The sequence below is a fragment of the Dromiciops gliroides genome, chromosome 3 (genome assembly GCF_019393635.1).
Source record: "Dromiciops gliroides isolate mDroGli1 chromosome 3, mDroGli1.pri, whole genome shotgun sequence".
Classification (NCBI taxonomy): Eukaryota; Metazoa; Chordata; class Mammalia; order Microbiotheria; family Microbiotheriidae; genus Dromiciops; species Dromiciops gliroides.
The window spans coordinates 600,876,208-600,898,891 of record NC_057863.1 but is presented as its reverse complement, the minus strand read 5'-3'; the positions used below and the strand labels follow the sequence as shown (position 1 = coordinate 600,898,891).

Genomic DNA, 22,684 nt, shown 5'->3' with positions numbered 1-22,684 from the left:
TTTATTCGCTCTATGCAGGTGACTCACTGATTAATTTATTCAGTCCTACCTCCTCCCCTTGAGCTTCAGTCTAGTATCACCAACTATCTCAAAATCATGCAAGTTCTGTTCTGGATGGGCCAGTCTGGGCCTTATTTTGCCCAGTTCCAATTCTCTGCTGAACTTCCCAGCCATTTCCAAGCCAGGCAGCCTGCCACATACTCCTTCCTCACCCCTTTCCAGCTCTCCTCTTTGTATCTTCCCCATTAGAATAGAAGGTTCTCCAGGGCAGGGACTATCTTCCTTGCTTGTCCTTGTATGGCCAGCATTTAGCACAGTGCTTGATTGGACCAGGCTGCCTACCTGGAAGGGAGAACCCTGAAGATTCTCTTAGCTAGCTGCCTCCTTGCAGGGGCTGGGGAATGGTATGATTCTATTCTGGGACACGGGAATCACTCTGGTCTTGCCCCCATAGGCTGAGACGGGAGGCAGAATATGCTAGCTCCCAGCCCACAGCAGTCCATCCCTAGGGAGGGGAGAGGAGCTCAGGGGAAGGCTCGTGGGGGCTGCCGGGTAACTCACTGCTAGGAAGATCTGAAGGGCGCTGCTGAGCACCTCAATGTAGGGGTAGTCGAGCAGGCAGCCAGTGACGGTGATGACGTGGTGGTCCTCCAGGGCCAGGCGGGAGTTCAGCACGGGGGTCACCAGGCAGCCGGGGCCATTCTCCATCCACCAGGAGCGGTGCAGGGACGTGTTGAAGGTCATGATGAAGTCTCGGTCCTAAAGGGAGCAGTATCAAGGAAGTCTAAGCCTTCCCCTCCCATCCATCTCCTCTCACTTAGGTCAAGACGGTCCCAGGGGAGAAGAGGTCTAAACCATCCCTGGCAAAGGGAAAGGGAATTCTGTTTAGCTTCCTTACCTTCAGCACCTAAGAATGGTGGGCTAAGGGCCAGGGGGACCTGAACTTCTGTGTGGGGTCCCCTGTAGACCCCACACCCTGGAGAGGAAGAAGTACTGTGCTCTGTCTCGCCGTTCCTGCCTCTCAGGTGGGTGCTCTGTGGCCTCCCAACACCCACCAAAAAGAAAATCAACTCCCCCCAAATTCCCCTTCATGTGAAAGCAGAAGAATGTAGGGACTGAGAGATTGTCACCGAAGCCACTTCAGGACCAGGGGCTGGGCTGAAGACCTCTGCCCCATTCCAGTCACGCACTCACCCCCATGTATGTCTGTCTTTTGTCCAACTGTGCTCGGGTACCACATGTCCCTGGCACAAGCACTGCCGCCTTGCTGTCTCCTTCCTTCCCTCCCTTCATTACCCAACATCCATGGGCAAATATGCATCACATGAAAACTGCTTTACTAAAAGTCTGCGGAATGGTCCCCTTACAACAAGTGAGAACTCTCTGTTATACTTGAAGGTTACATGCATTTTACGTACTTTATCTCTCACTCTCCTTGTAACTTTCTGTAATCCAAGGGCCCTTCCTCGGCCACCTCTCCCCTTTGTGTGTTAATCCTCCATTAGGATGCAAGTTCTTTAAGGGCAGAGACTGGTTTTACTTTCTCTGTTTGAATCCCAAGGATTTAGTCCAGTCTTTGGCATTGTAAGCACTTCATTAGTTCATTCCTCTCTCCCTCTTTGCCTTCCCCATTAGCGTCCCTGCTTTCCTTCAAAACTCACCTCAAATGCATGTGATCTCTCTCTCTCTCTCTCTCTCTCTCTCTCTCTCTCTCTCTCTCTCTCTCTCTCTCTCTCTCTCTCTCTCTCGGCAATGAGGGTTAAGTGACTTGCCCAGGGTCATAAAGCTAGTGTCAAGTGTCTGAGGTCAAATTTGAACTTAGGTCCTCCTGAGTCCAGGGCCAGTGCTTTATCCACTGTGCTACCTTGTTGTTTCTCTTAAGCTACATTTCATTCCTCACCTCCATGTCTTTGCAGTGTCCTTATATCTAGGATACTCTGCTTTCCTTTTGCCTTTTGGAATCCCTACTTCCTTTGGATGCTAAATTCAAGTTCCTTCTTCCTGATCTCTCAGTTTGTTATTGCACCCATATTCCCCCAACTAATTATTGTGTTTTTACTCTATATCTATCCTGTGCCAATGTATTTCCATGTGCATGTTTTATTCTCGTTGTAGAATGGAAGTTTCCTGAGGGCAGGGACTGTTTCATTTTTATCTGTGTTTACCTAGTTCTGGTACTCTATGTTTGGCTTGGCACATAGCAAGTGTTTAATAAAGGTTTTTCATTCATTCATTCATTCATTCATTCATTCATTCATTCATTCATTCATTCATTCATTGTGTATTGCTCTCATTCAAGTCCCCGAACAATTCTGTAGGGTAGGTAGTTGGAATATCATTTTTTTCCATGAGGAAACTGAGCCTCAGAAGGAGAGTAAGTGACTTGTTCAAGGTGACAACAGTAAGAGTTTACTATGTTTCCCAGGACCGAGCTGATCTGTGCTTGCTCCACATGAGATGGATGCACACATATCAAGTCCGGGTGCTGGTGGACATCCTTCTACCTTCCTCACCCTAACTCAGCTTCACACACACTGGGAAGAAGGGGAGGTAGAGGCAGGCATAGACTCTTCTTGGATCTCCTAGGGGGTGGAGGGGGAGGGGGAAGAACTTGAGGGAGAAAGTGAGCAAGGACTGGAAGAGGGGAAGGTGTGTGTGTGTGTGTGTGTGTGTGCGTGCGTGTGTTTCTGTCTGTCTGTCTTGTGTGTCTATTTGTCTTTTCTCCTAAGGAGTCCAGGGCGTTCCACTGTCCTTGTAATCTTTTTGTGGCCAGCAGGGGGCAGTGGTGGGCCACACAGGTATTCTTTCCTTACCTTTCTCAGGCTATAACAGGGGTGATACTTGGAGCCATTAATGTGGTCATGCAGGGATGCTGGGGAGTGGGAGGGGGACTGTGGGCAGGCCGGCCCAGGGGACAGCAGAGGCAACCCCCTAAGCTTGTAAGTCAGACATTAATGCTTCATTCTTCATCTCCATTTCCTCTTGTAGCTGACCCAAGCTCACACACCCTGCCGGATGCTTGGGGCAGAACACAGCACTGGGGGATATAAGGGCTCCTTAGCTCCAGGCCAGGACTGGGTGGGGTGGGCACTAACAGAAAATGCTACAATAACAAAGTTGAGCGGTGTGGAGGCTGTCAGACCCATGGGGATATAGCACCTACCTCGAAGGATCAAGTAATATCTTTGTAAAGTGCTTAGCACAATGCCTAACACATAGTAGGTGCTTTATAAAAGCTTATTTCCTTGGAACATTGCTACAATTTGGGTCAGCAGCTGCTGGGGATTGGGATGGGCAAGAGAAGACTCAGCTTCTGTCACCAAGGTAGGGGGTGCTTACCTGAGACAAGTGCCCAACTTCCAGGTAGAAGCAGATGATGAATGCATTCCAGCCGACCCAGAGAACAAGCCAGCCTGCATACTGGGGAGAGAACAGAGAGACAGGCAGTCGGGCAGATGTGGTTAGTGGTGGGACCTGTGTGAGGAGAGCCAGTGAACCCTAGAATTTGGAGTGTCCTCAGAAATCATGACGGGAACTGAGGGGGAAACAGAAGATACTGGGAATCCCTATCTGTCAGGGGTAAGGGGCATCTGGGGTGAGCAGGCTTGACTAAGAGTCCCAGCCCAGGTTCCACCGGCTTCCTCTGCACAAACCAAGCTCTCTTCCAAGTTCCCATAGCCCTGCTCTCTTGGTTCACCTCCCTCCCCGCCCCCCCCCCCAAGGCAATGAAGATTAAGTGACTTGCCCAGGGTCACACAGCTAGTAAGTATCAAGTGTCTGAGGTCAGATTTGAACTCAGGTCCTATTGAATCCTGGGCTGGTGCTCTATCCACTGCGCCACCTAGCTGCCCCCTCTCAGGTCATCTCTTAACCCTGACTGACTCAGCCATTAAACACCCCTGGTCTGACCCCATCCTCATCACTGCAACTAAAGCCACCCACTAAGAACATAAATAACACCCAGGTGAAGGGGCAGTATTTGGAGTGAGGAGTTCTGGAGCAGAGAGATCTGGGCTGGATAATTCCTGGGAAAGACTGCTAAGCCTGAGATCATACAGATCCCAGATACCTCCCCCTTTGGACAATGGCACTCTACCAGAAAGGTCCAGACCTTGGCAGCCTGTAGAGAAGATGACAAGGCTGGTGAGGGAGGTGGAGGTGGGCGTTGGGCCAAAGGGGGTGTTATTCTTTGCTGGGGTTGATTTATTTATTCAACAAACACTTATTAAGCACTTCCTGCATGCCAGTCACTGTAATAGAAGCTAGGGAGACAAAACCAGAAAAAAAGATCCAGGCCCTGCCCTTAGGGGGCAGGAGAAGAAGCTCACATTGTATTGGGTAGAGATTTAGAACTGAAAAGGACCTTAGAGGTCATCAAGAAAAACCCCTTCATTTCCCAAAGAGGTTAAATGACTTGTCCAGCATCATACAGCTACTAAGTGCTGGAGGTGAGATTTGAACTTAGATACTGCCCATTCCTACCATGATGAGATATCTGGATCGGTACTGCACAGTCCCAAAGATGCCCAGGATGACCGCCATGATGTGAAGGAAGTTGGCCAGGATGGGAGCCCACTGGTAGCCCAGGAAGTCAAAGACCTGCCGCTCCAGAGCTGCCACCTAAGGACAGGAGAAGAGAGAGAAAAGGCTGAAGATCCGGGAATTCCCCCCTAAGTCCCCTGGGAGAAAAATAAATGCAAGAGTTATTCATTCGGACCCTGAAGACTCCCTAGAATCCAGCACCCACTGAGCTTTCCAGTCATATTCCATGTAGCTCCACTTGTGAGCTTTCTGAGCTACTAAGCTTTCCTGGTCTCCTCACCTTTGGTGCCCTCCAGGACATTGGAACCATCTCCCTTTAATTTACTCTCCTCTCTGGGCTTTCCTGCTACTGCTTTCACTTGGCTCCCCTCTGATCTGTCCCCCCTCAGTTTCCTTTGCTGATTCTTCATCCTTGTTGTGCCCTCTAACTGTTCATGTCCCATTAGGGCTGCTCCTGGGCCTGCTTTTATCACCATGCTATCTCCCTTGGTGATCTAAATAACTCCCATGGATTTACTTATCATCTCTATGCAGATGATACCCAGACCTACAAATCTAATCCTAGTCTCTTTTATGGGCGCCAGTCCCACATCCCCACCTACACATTGGATATTCCAAAGTTGGTGTCCCAGAGGCATCTCAAAACAGAACTCATTCTCTCCACCCAACCACCCCGACTCAAACACTCCCATTTTCTAAATTTTCCTATTACTGCAAAGGGCAACCACTATTCTCCCAGTCTACTAGATTTACAATCTCTGTGTTTTCATTGATTCCTCACGCTAACCCCCACATACCAATCAATTACCAAATCTTGTTGTTTCTCCTAGCACAAGATTTCTTGTAAATATGTTCTTCCCTGCCCTCACCACCTCCCTGGTTTAACTCCTCATCACCTCTTGCCTGTATGACTGCAATAAGCTTTCTAATTGGTGTCCATGCATGAAGTCTCTCCCTGCTCCAATCTATCCTTCATACAGCTACTACTGTTTGTGAACCCTGCGCCTATGGCTGGCCCTGAAACAGGGGTGGAAAAATAGCCCTGATGTTAAGGAAGGCACAGAGGAGCCAAGAATTAGCTCCTGGGAGGCAGGAACAGAGCCTGCTTCTGCCATCAGACCAATCCCCGGCCTCTGTTTATTGATCCGAAGAATGACTACTTATTATGCCACTTGGGCAGGAGGTCAGGGGTCCGGGTGGAGTGGGTCTGTAACTGCTATCCCCCTATCGAAGGAATCCACTCCATCCTGGCTCAGTTCTGCTTGTTAGGAAGCTTTTCCCCTTACAGAGAGCAGAAATCTGCTTCTGTGATTCCCAGTCACTGCTCTCAGTTCTATCCACTGGGGAACAAGAATAATCTCTCTTTCACTCAACAGCTCTCCAAATATCTGTCCCCTACCATGGATCCAGAGAGTTGGAAGGGACTTTAGAAGTGATCTAGTCAAACCGCAGTTTAATAGAAAAGGAAATAGAGGTCCAGTGAGTTACTGAGTAGATAAATGGCACATTTAACCTTGACCCCCAGACTCTTAGTTACAGCATCATGTTGCCTCCTGGGATGTCCCATCTAAGTCTCCTTTTTCTCAGGGTTAAACATCTCATTCCTTTGACTAATCCTTTGTTTTTTTGTTTTTGTTTTTTGTGCAGGGCAATGAGGGTTAAGTGACTTGCTCAGGGTCACACAGCTAGTAAGTGTCAAGTGTCTGAGGCTGGATTTTGAACTCAGGTCCTCCTGAATCCAGGTCCAGTGCTTTATCCACTGTGCCACCTAGCTGCCCCAACAAATCCATTGTTAACAAGGTCTCCAGTCCTTTCCCTGGCCTAGTGGTTCTTCCCCTGAATGTGTTCCAGTTGGCTAATATGCTTCCTAAAATGTGGGGCCTCATGCATTCATCCACCCACCCATCCATCCATCCATTTATCCATCTATCTATCCATATGCATTATTAAGTTTCTACCATGTGCCAGGTACTGTTAAGCAGTGGGCATACAAAGTGAAAAGAAAAGAAAAGAAGAGAAAAGAAAGAAGGAAAGGAAAGGAAAGAAAAACCGTTCTTTTCTAAAGGAGCTTCTAGTCTATGGAGTGGGGGTGGAGAAAACATGCACATGGATAAGTCTATATAAATCATTTACAAAGTAAAGGGGGTGAGTGGGAGAGTAACCAGGAATTCAGGCTAGGAGAAGGCACTTGAACATCACTTTGAAGGGAGGAAGTTGTAATTTCTGAGGGAATCCACCCAAACCACCTTCTTGGTCTGAGATTGACCCTTCATCAGTCAGGAGAGGGGAAGGAAAAAAGAGGGTCCTGGGGTGGGAGGAGTCTGCAGGCTGTAGACTGAGGGCAGAAGTTAAGTAGCCCTAGGGTAGGAGCTCTGGAGGAGTTAGATTTAAGGTCCTGAATTCCTGAAGAAGATTTCTCACCCTGGGATGCTCCACTGGATAGAGAGACAGAGAGAAAGGAAGGAAGGAAGGAAGGAAGGAAGGAAGGAAGGAAGGAAGGAAGGAAGGAAGCAGGGAAGGAAGCAGGGATAGAGCGAAGGAAGGAAAAGAAAGAGAGAGAAAGAAAGGAAGGAGGTAAGGAAGGAAGGAGGGAGGGAGTAAAGGAAGGAAGGAAAAGAAAGAGAGAAAGGAAGGAAGGAGGGAAGGAAGGAAGAAAGGAAGGAGGGAGGGAGTAAAGGAAGGAAGGAAAAGAAAAGAGAGGAAAGAAAGGGAGGAGGGAAGGAAGGAAGAAGAAAAGTATTGTCAAGCAGATGCACAGATGATGAAGCAGGAGGCTCTCAAGGGCCTGGGCAGTGCCAAACCTAGTTCTGGCAACCTCAGGACATGGTGCCAGCCCTCCTCTCTGCCAAGGCATGGTTCCAGGGAATCGCCACAGAGTCTTGGGTGGCTGAATAGGGTGGGGGGGGAGGTAGCCTAGGAACTCTGGGTTCTCTCAGTTGAGGCCTCCTGAGGTAAATTCTCTGCCCCTTCTAAGTTGATTTCAGAGGTTGGAATGACTGTGTGGAAGGGAGCTGAGTCCTATAAATGGAGCCCAGAGTTGGAAAGAACTTCAGAAGTCTCCTAAGTTTAACCTCCCTCCCCTGAAACCTAGTCTTCCAGCCTCTGCCTGAACACCCCCAGGGACAGGAGGCTAACAACCCCCCCAAGGCAGCCCATTCCATTGCCCTGTTGGGCAGCTCTGTTAGAAGGTGTTTCCATATAACTGGGATGGGGCAGAAAGTAAAAGTTGGGTACTGAAGATGTTGGACAATTTGGCTAAGTCCCAGTCCTGTTCTTCATCTCCCACAGAACACCAGGGCTAGATGAGCTCTTAGAATGTGGAACACAGGGGGCGGCTAGGTGGCGCAGTGGATAGAGCACCGGCCATGGATTCAGGAGTACCTGAGTTCAAATCCGACCTCAGACACTTAACACTTACTAGCTGTGTGACCCTGGGCAAGTCACTTAACCCCAATTGCCTCACTAAAAGAAAAAATAAGAATAATAAGAATAATAAGAAGAAGAATAAGAAAGGCAAAAGTAAACCCCTGCTTTCAAGGAGCTCACAGGACAAGTGACTTGCCTAAGACCACACAAAGCTAGTAAGTGTCTGAGGCAGGATTCAAACTCCGGTTTTCTTGACTTGTGGTCCGGCACCCTCTCCACTGCACCAAGCCAGACAAACAAGAGGATGTGAGAAGGAAGGCATCACAAGGCACTGGTTCTATTATCTTCATTGTGATTGTCACGGCCAGGAGCAGGTGCCAGCTGAGCTTGCCCGGGCCTCCCAATTGGGATCCTTCAGCCCCAGGGCTTCAGATTGTGCAGCCAATCAGGGAGAGGCCACCTGTGCTCCGTGCCAGAGGTCAGGGGGGAGGTCAGCTTTCCCTCAGTTCTGACTCTCCCTCTGCACCAGCCACAGGGCTCCTGTCCCCCTCTCCCCTCCAAAGTTGTACCTAAGTGGGCCAAGAGACTTCCCCTTAGTAATCCCTCTCCTGGACTGTCTCCCCACCCTGCTTCTTTAAAGGCACAGGAGTCTCCAAGCTGAGCTGGCTCCCCCAGCCCCTGATTATTTATTTGGTAGCTCAGGGGCTGAGGGGAAGTGGTTACCATGGGGACATGTAACTCCCCCCCCTCCCCCCTAGGCAGTCGGCTTCTTCCAGTAGGATGCTCTTCTGTGTCTAGACACTCACCCTGGGGTTGGAGAAAGGGAGGTCGCTGAATAATGCAGGTGGGCCCCTGGGAAGTTAACTGGGAGAGGGAATGTGCCTGTGGGCTGGGCTTAGGTTGCAGCCACCCAGCCCTAGATCCAACTCTAAGTTCCCACAGTCTCTTATGCCCAAGTCTCTGCCAACCAAGTTCTATTTTCATGGTCGGGGTCCATCTACCCGGTTTTCCCTGCTGCTGCTCAGGGTGCCCTGAGAAATTCTTACAGACCCCTCCTTCCCTCTGGCCAGTTTGGTAATCAGGAAGCTGAGGAACCAAACCCCTGTGCAATTATGGAGAGGGTTATACTAGGATCTGCCAAGTAGGGAGCCTCCTTCTCCAGCCAGGTGTATTCACTTAGCTACTTTCACCTATGGGCTCTGGGCTGCCCAGGTCATGTCAGTGCCTCAAAGGGAAATATACAAGAAACTCCCCATCACACCATAATAATAGCTAATAACAGAGGTAGTGCAAAACCTTTTACATGTTATCTCCTCTGATCCTCACAACAACCCTATGAGGTGGATGCTATTATTATTTCCATTTTAAAATTACCCAAGGGGACAGCTAGGTGGCGCAGTGGATAAAGCACTGGTCCTGGATTCAGGAGGACCTGAGTTCAAATCCGACCTCAGACACTTGACACTTACTAGCTGTGTGACCCTGGGCAAGTCACTTAACCCCAAATGCCTCACACACACACACACACACACACACACACACACACACACACACACATGTCAAAACCATTCTTAGCTCACAGGCCATGAATTTGTCCCTCAAGAGTGATTTGCTGGCTTAAGCCTTTCCTTTCCTGATGCATGAATGCCCTCTGCACTGTCCCTGCCAAAGCACCACCCAACTTCCATTTGAATACACAGGGCAAGAAGTTAGGAGGCCCAGATTCTAGACTCATTCAGGGTCAGCCATGAAGTTATCGTGTGACCTTGGACAAGTCCCTTGCCATGCTTTCTGTATCTATAAAATGAAAGAGCTGGACTAACTCAAACATCTCAGACTTGCTGTAGCTCTGCTTCTCTGGCCAAGCCCATGGCATATAATGAGGCTCTTTGCCCACTTATTCAGATAAATGTGAAATTGGTTTATGAAGAGAAGCAGATTTAGATAGTTATCGCAGAGATTAAATCAAGGATCATTCAAAGGACGTAAGTAAAGCAGAAATGGATGAATTCTGTAAATTCAAAATTACTGCAATTCTCTGGTTTCACCCTCCTCCACCCTGCCCACTCCACTCCATCCCATGTACTTCAAGTCTCAGCATCTTGCTTATTTATTTTTTACATTCCACCTCTCCTGAATTCCCTAATTCTGTTGAGGACACTTTCATCTTTGAGTTACCCAGGTTCACAACTAAAGTGTATCCTTTATTCTTCACTTTCTCTCACCACACATATTCAATCTATTGACAAATCCTATGATTTTTACATCCTTGTTATTTCTTTTTTTTTTTTTGAGATTCAACATGAAACTTTATTTATCGATTATTTCTTTTTTTAATAAAGACATCTAATTTAGTAGTAACCAGCTGCGGGACCCTGGAAAAGTCACCCAACCTCAGCCTCAGTTTCTTCATTTGTCAAATAGGAATAATGACAGCACCTACCTCTCTGGGTTATTGTAAAGACTTCCTTATTATTTCTTAGGAGGCAGCTAGGTGGATGGGCCTGGAGTCAGGAAGACCTGAGTTCAGATCTGATCTCTGTCACTTACTAAACTGTATCATCCTGGGCAAGTCACTTTACACTGTTTGCCTCAGTTTCCTCATCTGTAAAATGAGCTGGAGAAAGAAATGGTGAACCACTCCAGTATCTCTGCCAAGAAAGCTCCATGGACAGTATGGTCTACAGGGTCATGAAGAGTCAGACACATGAATGACTCAACAACAACAAAAATGATTTATTACATCTTTCTCCTTCTTTCCATTGATACCATAACATCACTTAAGTTCAGGTTCTTATTATCACCTCTCACCTAGACTATTGTTTTTTTGTTTTGTTTTTTATTGTTTTTGTTTGTTTTTGTGTTGCAATGGGGGTTAAGTGACTTGCCCAGGGTCACACAGCTAGTAAGTGTCAAGTGTCTGAGGCTGGATTTGAGCTCAGGTCCTCCTGAATCCAGGGCCAGTGCTCTATCCACTGCTCCACCTAGCTGCCCCCTGGATTATTGTGATAGCTTCCTAATTAGTCTCCCTTTACTGTGTCTCTGTCCTCCCCAATCAATATTCCACACATCTGCCTAAATGACTGTCCTAAAGCACAGGTCTGTCTACAGCACTTCCCTTTTCAAGATGCTTCAGAAGATCCCCATTGCCTCTGTGTTCTTTGTCATTTAATGCCATTCACAATCTGGCTCAGGTTAGCTTTCTAGGCTAATTATACATTATTCTCTTTGGAGCATGCTATACTTCATCCAAATTGGATCATTTGGTATTCCCAACACTTGATATTGCATTTCCCACTCCCATGTCTTTGCCAGACTATACCCCATGGCTGAAATAAGGTACCCAGCTTCCTTCAAGGTTTGACTTTAATGCCACTTCTTTTAAGAGGTGTTTCTTGTTTTCCCTTCACTTCTCTATCCCCCCATCACTTTGTGTTTATTTTCCATATCTCCTTCATTTACTTTTCTATGAACCTTATATCTCCCCTGTAGAATGTAAGCTCCCTTTTTTTTTTTTTCAGTGAGGCTATTGGGGTTAAGTGACTTGCCCAGGGTCACATAGCTAGGAAGTGTCAAGTGTCTGAGGCTGGATTTGAACTCAGGTCCTCCTGACTCCAGGGCCGGAGCTCTACCCACTGGGCCCCAGAATGTAAGCTCCTTGAGGGCAGTGGCTCTTTTCTTTTTGTCTCTATTTCTCTAACATCCAGCACACAATAGGTGCTTAATACATGCTTAATGATCAGTTATTTGCTTCTCCTGATGGCTAAAGAGAATATGTTAAAGCCATCAATAGTTATCTCTCCTTCAGGACCTATCAGATAAAGTCTTAGCCTTTGAGAACCTTTCTCTAAGCTAAACCCAGATTTATTCCATCTTTTTTTCCCCATCTTTTAAATGGTTTTTAATGTTTTGGGGATTTTGTTTTTGTTTTTGTTTTTGCAGGGCAATGAGGGTTAAGTGACTTGCCCAGGGTCACACAGCTAGTTAAGTGTCAAGTGTCTGAGGCTGGATTTGAACTCAGGTCCTCCTGAATCCAAGGCCAGTGCTTTATCCATTGCACCACCTAGCTGGCCCCTAAACCCAGATTTATAATCAAAGTAATATACAAGGCAAGCCTCATATACTCTTTTCCCATTCCCTATCAATTTTTCCGACAGGGTGGTTTGGGTGCACAACCTCACAACTAGCCCTTCTCTCTTTATACACACACGTACACATATATACATAAATACATATATATGTATATACTATACACATACAGACATACATATATCTCTATCTCTATACTCTATCTATCTATGGAGAGAGAGAAAAAGTTGGATTTGGCTTCCTGTCTTCCATTTAATGGGTGTTCAACCCATTCGTATTCAGTTATAATAATTGTAGCTTTTCTCTAAGTAACAATGTCATGTGTGGATTAGGTTATAGTTTGTTTGAGATAGGCTATAGAACCAAATGACCTCTTGAAGGCCCCCCCTTTTTTTTTGCGGGGCAACGGGGGTTAAGTGACTTGCCCAGGGTCACACAGCTAGTAAGAGTCAAGTGTCTGAGGCCGGATTTGAACTCAGGTACTCCTGAATCCAGGGACGTTGCTTTATCTACTGCACCACCTAGCCTCCCCTTGAAGGCCCCTTTAAATCACAGGATCTGTGTGAGAAGTGTTAATCCAGCAGCAATGGTGGTAGGTGGCAATACTCAAAATAATCACCATTTTCCCTGTCTCTAAGTCACAGAATCATCTCCTCCCTTACCTTAAACCCATGTTTACCCTAAATCCAGTCAATCATAAATTAAAGAGCAGTTGAGAATTTACAGTGATGGTGGGGGGAGTTTACACACTAGGAGCCCTGTATTTCAGCACTCATAGGGATGCAAAAATGACAGCAGCAAACAGCAACTCACATTTATATGCTTTGAATTTGTCAGCTACACTTTCTTTATAATAACCTAGCATGGCACAATGGAAGGAACACTGATTTGGAGTCAGAAGACCTGGATGTGAGTTCTGGTTCTGCCCCTTCCTACATTGTGATTTGGGACAGGTTGTTTGGCCCCTCTCTGCTCTGTAAAATGAGTAGGTTGGATATAGATGGCCTCTATATCCAGCTGGTAAGTGTTTAACAATTGGATTTCCCAAGAAAACATATATACACACTACACCCTTTAAAATTTAATTCTCACTAGTAACATGTTCTACATCTCTTTTTTAAACCTAGAAAATCAACAAAACCATAAATCAAGCCTTGATTTGTAGCACTTGTTGATTTCTGAGATGTAAATGTTCACCTTGAAAAAATTTAATAATCAGCTGGCTCCAGGACACTCCATGATATATTCCTTTCTGGATCTGGATCTGTAATTCTATGACTTGTTCCTGTCATGAATGGAATTTAACAAAAGGGTAAACTGAGGCAAGTCTCTAAGCAATATAACATTTATTAGCAGGGGAATTCTGCCTGTCAATAAAGGGGTCAATGGCTTGCCTCCATTTACGCCAAAGACTCCAAGAGGAAGGACAGTGTCCCTTTATATAGGGTTTGGGGAGTACAGAACAAAGAATAGAACAGGGTAGATGACATCATGAGATTGAGGACGACATGATTGCTTACAGAGCTGAAGCACAGGGAACAATTAGTAAGCACATATGGTGTGCTAGGTATTAGGGATATAGAGATAAAAAAGAAACAGTCACTGCCTTCAAGTAGCTTACATTTTATGGGTGAGATCTGACATATTCACAGAAAAGTAAATGCAATGTATGTAGAACAACTTCCTTAGTCTCTCATGAGGCTAAGAAGTATTCATTGTTTGGGTCCAGGCGTGAGATAGGAGGTAGCTCACACTTTTGGACAGCAGACCAGCCATCCTTGAAGGATAGCTTATTGGTGTAAAGACATCAGACCCAACTCCCTTGCGTTTACACATATTCCCCAAGGTCAGTTAAATTCCTTGAGTCAAGAATAGATCAGTGATTAGCAGGGGAGCTGGATTTTTAAAAATTAGCCCATTACAGGCTAGCTGAAGTCTGGACTGAGTTCAGAGACAAAGATTCATAACTTAAGCAGTCACAGGACAAAATCAGTTACCTGTAAATAGGATCAATAAGAAAATGATGCAAATTCAACTCTCTTTTTTTTTCCTTTTTTTTTTTTTTTTAGTGAGGCAATTGGGGTTGAGTGACTTGCCCAGGGTCACGCAGCTAGTAAGTGTTAAGTGTCTGAGGCCGGATTTGAACTCAGGTCCTCCTGAATCCAGGGCCGGTGCTCTATCCACTGCGCCACCTAGCCACCCCTACAAATTCAGTCTTAATCTTCCCCTTCCTCTACCTATCTTTACTGTGCCATGCTCATCCAACTCATCTCCCATGTCTGAAACCATTAATTATCTCAGGCTTTTGTTTCTCCATCACTTTGCATAGTCAATCAGTTGTCAAATCCTGTTTTGAAACCTTCTCCTTTCTGAATTTCCACCACTTCCATCCTCATCCAAGTTATCATCACCACCTGCCTGAACAATTTGTATAGATAGCCTCCTGACAGGTCTTCCTGTCCTGGTCCATCCTTTATAGACTGTCTGACTCAGTTTCCTTGTGTACAGATTTGGTTATGTGACTCTCTATTCAGAGGTCTTCAGTGTCTCTCTACTGCCTGTGGGATTAAGTTCAAACATTTTAGCCTGAAAGAATCATTTTAGGTATCATCCCCTAGTCTAACAGGTACTTGAAAAATAATTTTGCTTACAACATAGCCTTTGTTTGAAGACCTCCAGGGAAAAGAACTTCATTACCTCCTGAAGTAGTCCATTTCACTTTTGGATAGCTCTCTTTGTCGGGAACTTTTTCCTGACACTAAGCTGAAATTGAACTCTCTAATCTATATTCGTTGCTCTCAATTCTGTTCCCTTGGACTAAAGAGAAAATCTAGCCCCTCTTCCACAGGACAGCCCTTCAGGTTCTTCTTCTTCTTCTTCTTCTTCTTCTTCTTCTTTTAAAAATTATTTATTTATTTATTTTAGTGAGGCAATTGGGGTTAAGTGACTTGCCCAGGGTCACACAGCTAGTAAGTGTTAAGTGTCTGAGGTCGGATTTGAACTCAGGTCTTCCTGACTCTATCCACTGCGCCACCTAGCTGCCCCGCCCTTCAGGTTCTTAAAGGGAGCCATCCTATATCCCCAGCAGAATGAATACAGAGTTGGGTCTGGGGTCAGGAAGACTTGAATTCAAATGTAGTCACACACTTACTAGCTGTATGACCCCGAGTAAGTCATTTAACCTCTGCCTGCCTCAGTTTCATCAACTATAAAATTTGGATAATAATAGCACCTTCCTCACAGAGTTACTGTGAGGATGATAAAATAATTGTAAGATACTTAGTACAGTGCCTGACACATAGAAGGCTCTTGATAAATGCTCGTTCCCTTCCTTCCTCCAGGCTAACTAATTCCAGTTCTTTCAGTTGATCCTCATATGGTACGAACCATCCTGGTGTCCCTGCTCTGGACACTTTCCATCTATCAACATCTTTCCTAAAGGAGTGCCCAGAAGTGAACATAATAATCTTTCTGACTTCTCAAGCTATATCTCCTTTAAAAAAATCCAACCCATTTTTTTTCATTATCCTAACCTTGAAATACACAAATTAACACCAGCATTACCATATGCAAAGAAGAAAATGAAACCACGAATATCCATTACAAACTGTTTGCCTTTGGGGTAAAAAACATATAATAAATGCAACATGTTGGTTTTAAAGATGTACTGCTTGTCTGTGTTCCCCTCTGAACCTCCTGCTGTTCATTTGTGTGGGTTTTTATGTGCTTTAGTGACTCCCTTTTCTTTCCCTTCTTTCTAAAACATCATTATCACTCCTCCCTTCCCCCCAACACTCTCCTCCAATCCAAAAGCTCCCCCAAAATGGAAAAAGCCAAAACATTACTCCCTAGTGACAAATAAAGTCAAGCAAAACAAACCCACCCAATGGTCGTGTCTGAATGTGTGTTTCATTCAGTATCTTGAGTCTATCAGCTCTCTGTCTGGAGGTGGGAAGCATGCAGTTATCTATGTAAGCCCATCTCTCTGTCTCTCTCTCTCTCTCTCTGTCTCTCTCTGTCTCTCTCTGTCTCTCTCTCTCTCTGTCTCTCTCTCTCTGTCTCTCTCTCTTTCTCCCCTCCTCCCTTTCTCTCTCCCTCTCTCTCCCCAAATCCAGCCTCAGATATTTCCTGTGTGACACTAGACTTAGACTGTCTACCTCAGTTTCCTCAACTATAAAAAAATGGGGGGGGGCAGCTAGGTGGCGCAGTGGATAAAGCATAGGCCCTGGATTCAGGAGGACCTGAATTCAAATCCGGCCTCAGACACTTAACACTATCTGGGTGACCCTGGGCAAGTCACTTAACCCTCATTGCCCCACCAAAAAAACAAAAAAAGAGGAAAAGGTGCAAAAATATTTATAGTAGCTCTTTGGGGGCAGCTAGGTGGCACAGTAGATAAAGCACCAGCCCTGGATTCAGGAGGACCGGAGTCCAAATCTGGCCTCAGACACTTGACACTAGCTGTGTGACCCTGGAAAAGTCACTTAACCCCCATTGCCCCACCAAAAAAATGGGGAGAATAATAGACCTACCTCATAGTGTTGTCCTGAAGACATAATATTTATATGTACTATTATAAATATCCAATTAACTATAAAGGACATATGAAAAAAGATGCTATCTACATCCAGAGAAAGAACTGACAAATAGAATTATGTATAGAAAAAAAAGAAATTTACATGATAACCTTAGTATATACTTTATTTGTTTTTTGTTTTTTTGGTGAGGCAATTGGGGTTAAGTGACTTGCCCAGGGTCACAGAGCTAGTAAGTGTCAAGTATCTGAGGCTGGATTTGAACTCAGGTCCTCCTGAATCCAGCGCCAGTGCTCTATCCACTGTGCCACCTTGCTGCCCCCTTATTATATACTTTAAAGGAACCACAAGTTATACACAAAAGATTTGCAGTTACACGTGTAATCATCTCTTTTATTACAATGTTATGGAAATGCTTGCTTTAGTTCATCAATTAAAAATAAAATAAATAAATGTGGGGGAAAAGGTACTTAACACAGTACCTGGAAAATAGAAGGTGTTTAACAAATGCTTGTTCCTCTTCCTTCTTTAAAATGGAGGTATAATAGTATCTACCTCCCAAAGTTGTGAAGATATAATGAGTTAATATTTGTAAGAGGCTCTGCAAACCATAAAGTGCCCATATAAGTGCTGCTATTATTATTATTATCATCATCACCCAAGATCACATTAGCCCATTGTTGGCTGCCATATCATAATGTCCATTCATTGAATATGCAGACCGTTAGAATTTTGTCTTTTTTTTTTCTTCAGAGAAATACTCTTAATCATGTCTTCCCCCATCTTGTACTTGTGAAGTTGATTTTTTGAACCCAAACATAAAACTTTACATTTATCCCTATTAAATTTCATCTTGAATGGAATTTTATTAGGTTTGGTCCAATGTTCTTTCTTGCCAAAATCTCTTTTGTATTATTCTCTTTTTAGGTTGTGGGAATAATAAGGGGGAGAATAAGACCTTGCTCTGCTGCACTTCACCAGCTAGTAGGCAGGGGAGATAACACACATCTCCAGATAGCTATAATATACAGTATTATACAATTTCACAAGAGAGGTATAAACAAAATACTATGAGCAGTCCCAAGAAGACCAACAGGGATATTAAGGTAGGCTTTTTTTTTTTTAAGTGAGGCAATTGGGGTTAAGTGACTTGCCCAGGGTCACACAGCTAGTAAGTGTCAAGTGTCTGAGACCGGATTTGAACTCAGGTCCTTCTGAATCCAGGGCCGGTGCTTTATCCACTGTGCCACCTAGCTGCCCCTAAGGTAGGCTTCTTAGAGATGATGGCATTTGACTTAGACTTTTTAAAGTGGGTAGAAATTCAGCAGGTGGTGGGGGAAGATGAGAGAGAAAACTGTTCTAGGCATAGGGAATGGCATGAGTGGGAAAGTTCCAGGCACTTATGCGGGAGAGAGAGCAATCCAGTTTGATTGGAAAGAGAGTATATGGAAAGTGGTAATATAAGAGAAAGCTGAAAAACTTGGGGAGCAGTGTTAGATTGTGGACTACTCTTGGATGCAAGAGTCCAGATCCACAAGGGTTTTTATTCAGCAATGAGTACCAAACACTGGTGCTCATTGCTGAATGAAAGAATGAATTCATGCTGAACAGCCCTGTTAAAGTTATTTTCTTCAGAGTCTGTTTTTATTATGTCACTCTATTGCTTAAGAATTTTTTTTTTATGGCTCCCTAGTACTTGTAAGTGAAAGTCCACACTCCATGTTGGGACCTAGTGGGTTGTCTGCGGAAGATGTAAGGGAGCTCAAACAAGATTCCTCTCATCTGTTTCTTAGGTAACTCTGTTTTCCCTGGGGAGGAGGAAGAGAGAACCAGAGGAGAGCGGAGTAAGAACATTGAATCTAACCTCTTTGTTTTTGTGTATTTTTAATGTAATTTTTGTGGGGCAATGAGGGTTAAGTGACTTGCCCAAGGTCACAAGCTAGTGTCAAGTGTCTGAGGCTGGATTTGAACTCAGGTTCTTCTGAATCCAAGGCCAGTGCTTTATCCACTGAGCCACCTAGCTGCCCCCTAATCTAACCCCTTTGTGAAAAGTCTGAGGTCAAGGAATACATAGGGTTAAATCTGGAAGATTCAGAAGCCTTCTTGAAGTACCTCAAATTCAGAAACAAGAGCTTTCTCTGCCCTAAAACAGGGGGCTTGGGGTGACTTAGGAAGGGATATAGTGAGGAGAGAAACTTCTCAGACTTGAAGGGGCCTTCATATCATGTAGCCCAGCCAGATGGCTCAGAACCACAGCATACTCTGGTCATAAGGGTCCCTAGACATTACCTTGTTCAGTTTCCTCATTGTATAGAGGAGGGAATAGAGGCTCTGGCATGGCAGAGACACTCCCTGCCTCACGACACCCCCCCCCCCCCACACACACACCTCTGGACAAGAATATGCCTCACCCACCTGTTCCAACAGGCTTGGGGGTGGATAGCTTTTTCCTGTTGTAAAATAGCTCTTCAAGGAAGGCAGTTTCATAATCTTTCCTTATGAAATGATGCAGAAGGAAAGAAAGAAACAAAAAAAGAAAGAAAAAAGAAAGGAAAGAAAGAAGGGACAAAGAGAGAAAGCAAAGAAAGAAAGGGAGGAAGGGAAGAAAGAAAGAAGAGAAGAAAGGAAGGAAGGAAGATTTTGCCTTTAAGTCTGATTCTCAGAGATAAATGGGCCTTTGAAGAGTATCTGACCCTATCTTTCTTTTGTTGCAAGATTCCCTTCTCCAGGGGGGGTGTAAAATGTTTTGTAATCTTTAATGTGCTACATAAATGTCAACCATTGTTGTTGTCACCATCATCACTATGCCAACTATTATCATTACACAGAGTCAGGATGGCATAGTGGGTAGAATCAGAAGATATGGGTTCAAGCCCCTGACATACAGGGGCTGTGTGACCCTGAACAAGACACTTAACCTTCAGGCAATCCTTTAAGACAACAAGTTGCAGAACTGGTCCCCCAACTGGCATTGGAGGAAGATATTTCCTCATCTGGAATTTTCTATACCAATTAAAATAATAGGTCCAGTCTAATCAATTATTATCTTTTAAAAAAATTATCATGAAGCCTTCTAGAAGTCTCTCCAGCTCAGAAACAAAAACTCTCATTGTCCCAAGGCAGGGAAGTTGAGTTGGAGGGATGTAGGAGGGAAGGGGGTGACTACCAACCTCTGTTTAAACACTTCCAATAGGAGGCACTTCCTCCCTCCTAAGGCAGCCTCATTCTAAGTTTGGACTGCTTGAATCATCAGAAAGTTCCTTTTATATCCAGCCAAAATCTGTCTCTTTACACTTCCCCATCCCCACCTCTCCTCATTGCTCTTAGCCCTGCTTTCTAGAACCACCCAGAATGAGTCTGTTCTCTAATACCACTCTCCCTAACACCACCCATCTCCCTGCCCCCAGCCCCTAGGGCCAGAAACCATGCTCTTCACATGCCTTGATCCTAGGACAGGAAGCTCTCCCAGAGGGCTCAGCTCCACTTCTTCCTAGAAGTCCCAGAGGAGATCTGGAGAGCATCTGGTTATTATCTCCCATGTAATTACCCTTCAAAGACTAGGACTGGAGTGTTTAGAAGATGGGGGCCAGGATCCCCTTTGAGGGAATGGCCCCAACTCTCCACAAGGCAGGGGCTCTAGCCCCAATTGTCTGGTATCCATGGTAACACATCCCCCTCATCCCCCAGTCCTGACCCCCACCCTCAGTTCTGTGGCTTACAAAGACCCATGAGGGTTATTCCTTGGACTGGAAAGTTGAACCCACTCCTCCATCCTGCCCCAGCTAAGGCCCATAAGACATCTGAGAGGACTCATGATGAAACATGTTGCCAACTTCCTGATAAAGGGGGGAAGGACTCAGAGTGCAGACCAAGACATATTTTTTTGGACATGGCCAATGTGGGAATTTGTTTTGCTTGGCTGTGTGCATTTGTTACAAGGGTTTTGTTTTTCTTTCTCTTCCAATGTGTGTGTGGGGGTGGGGGAGTGGGAGAGAAAAGTGATTTTTGTTCATTGAAAAAAATTTAAATCAACTGAAGACAAAACAAAACAAAAAATCCAAAAAGACTTCTGAACTATTGACTTAAAAAAAAAGCCAGGGTAGTCTGTGTTCATTAATACCTCACCAACATATTATTTACATAAATCCTGTGTCCACAGCCCCAGGCTGTCATTTCCCCCATACGCTTCCTCCCTTTACCCCTTATTGTGCAGGCAAAGAGAATGAACTTCTCTGATGCCTCATGGCAGCTCCAACTGGCCTGGAGCCTGTGTCATAGAAGCATAGCTTTCTCCCCATGATTGTTAGGGAGAACCTGGCTGGACAGTTCCTTCGCCTCTCTACTCTCCCCTCCCCCTCCTTCATCCTGACCAATCACTGACCCTCTGTACTCTATGCCTGGAAGCACCTTCCTCACCCATCACTGGGAGGCATTGCTTCCTCTCCATAACCTGTCAAGCAACCTGAAAATTACTCAAAGTGTTTTTCCTCCCATGAAATAGGAAATGTGATCTCCAAGAACCAGAGGGCAGTGCCATCTATTTATTGATTGAGTTTATTGATAGATGTATCTATCTGTTATTTATCTATTTATCCATCTATCCATCCATCCATCTACCTATCTACCTATCATCTATCATTTATCTATCTATCTATCTATCTATCTATCTATCTATCTATCTATCTATCTATCTATCTATCTATCTCTACCAATCCATTCATTTATTTATTTGTCCATTTATCCATCCACCCACCCTTTCATTCATTCATCCAGCTATCTAGCTAGCTTGCTAGCTAGCTATCTAGCTATCTGTCTGTCTGTCTGTCTGCCTGTCTGCCTGCCTGCCAGTCTGTCTGTCTGTCTTGTTTGTTTATTTAATTTGGTGGTGGTGGTGAGAGCTAATTATTATGTGTCCTTTGGTAATTGCTTCAAGCCTGAGAAAAGTTTCCTCCTTTGTAAAATGAGGGCATTGGATGGAAAGGGGAAACAATGGTGGGGGAGGGGGGTGTCTCTAAGGTCCTTCCAGTTCTGACTTTCTATGTTCTATGATTCCAAGCCCTGGTCCAGACAAGCTTCCTGGGATTTACCTCTCACATCCCCTTTCTTGCAGGTTCAGGGCTACCCATTCCTGGAAAAGGGATCCCTAGCTTCAGGCACCCTCTCTTACACTGGGCTTTTCCTGATCCTTCCAGGTGTTAGGGCTCTTGTTCTCTTATAATTACTTTGTATTTAGCTATTTGTTTGTGTATCCTCTGTAAGCTCTTTGAGGGCAGGGGACCTGCTTCTGTCTTAGACTCTGTGCTAGATTCCCATCTGCCTGCCTCTGATCCTTGCATATGAAGAAGGGCATTTGGCTGGGCCATGGTGAGTGTGAGGGAGAGTTATGTGTAAAGGGCTTGGAAAGGGGCTTGAAGTGCCAAACAGAGGAGATTGTATTTTATTTTGAGGACAATAGGGAGCCACTGGAGATCCTTGAGTAGGGGAGTGACTTGATTTGACCTGCACTTTAAGAATAACATTTGGGCAGCTGTCTGGAGGATAGATTGGCTAGAGGAGGGATTGTTGGCAGGAAGAGCAATTAAGGAGGAGGCTCCTTCAATAGCCTGGGCATAGGGCCAAATAGTAGGTCAAGTCCCAGGAAGTTTAGGTTAGGGCATCTGCCAAAAAGAGCTTCAAGGATAAAGCCTGGAAGCTAATACCATTCTTGGACTTTGGAGGACCTCAACTCCAGCTGCTGGAGTGGGAAGAAAGAGAGATCCAGAAAGGGAAACTTAAGCAGAACCCAGCCCCTCCAGGGAGGGGCTGGCTGCAGACAAAGGAACATTTGGATAAATAAAATTGTGATTAATCAGGCACCTCCATTAAAGACAATGAGCTGCGACTCGTAATTAAGCCAAAAATTCGCAGTGGAAAGCACATTAGCAGAGTCGGCACTAAGGCATTGAAAATTAATTAAGACATCATTAAAACCTTCTATACCACCAAGACCGGAACTACCCAGGGATGCACTGGCCAATGGCCCAGGAGGAGATGGGAGACGGGAGAACTAAGCCCTGGCATGGGGAATCCATCCTGCCATGGTCAAGGGAGGCTCAACAGGAACGCCGGGGAAAGATTTCATAGAGTTAGAAGGATCATGGATCCTAGATTTG

At 45.1% G+C, this 22,684-nt stretch overlaps 1 protein-coding gene across 2 annotated transcripts in view; it reads right to left on the bottom strand.

Annotated features, from left to right (window-relative positions):
• The window catches only part of NKAIN1 (sodium/potassium transporting ATPase interacting 1), a 126,892-nt gene that overhangs the window by 6,870 nt on the left and 97,338 nt on the right, over positions 1-22,684 (bottom strand). Inside the window, exons 2-4 of one of the 2 annotated variants that reach the window (XM_043990425.1) lie at positions 4,483-4,620; positions 3,340-3,420; positions 562-759 (exon numbers count right to left, since the gene is read on the bottom strand). In XM_043990425.1, coding sequence (XP_043846360.1) covers positions 562-759; positions 3,340-3,420; positions 4,483-4,620 — 417 coding nt within the window. The remainder of the gene's footprint in view (positions 1-561; positions 760-3,339; positions 3,421-4,482; positions 4,621-22,684) is intronic. The other variant, XM_043990426.1, reaches the window with a different exon arrangement.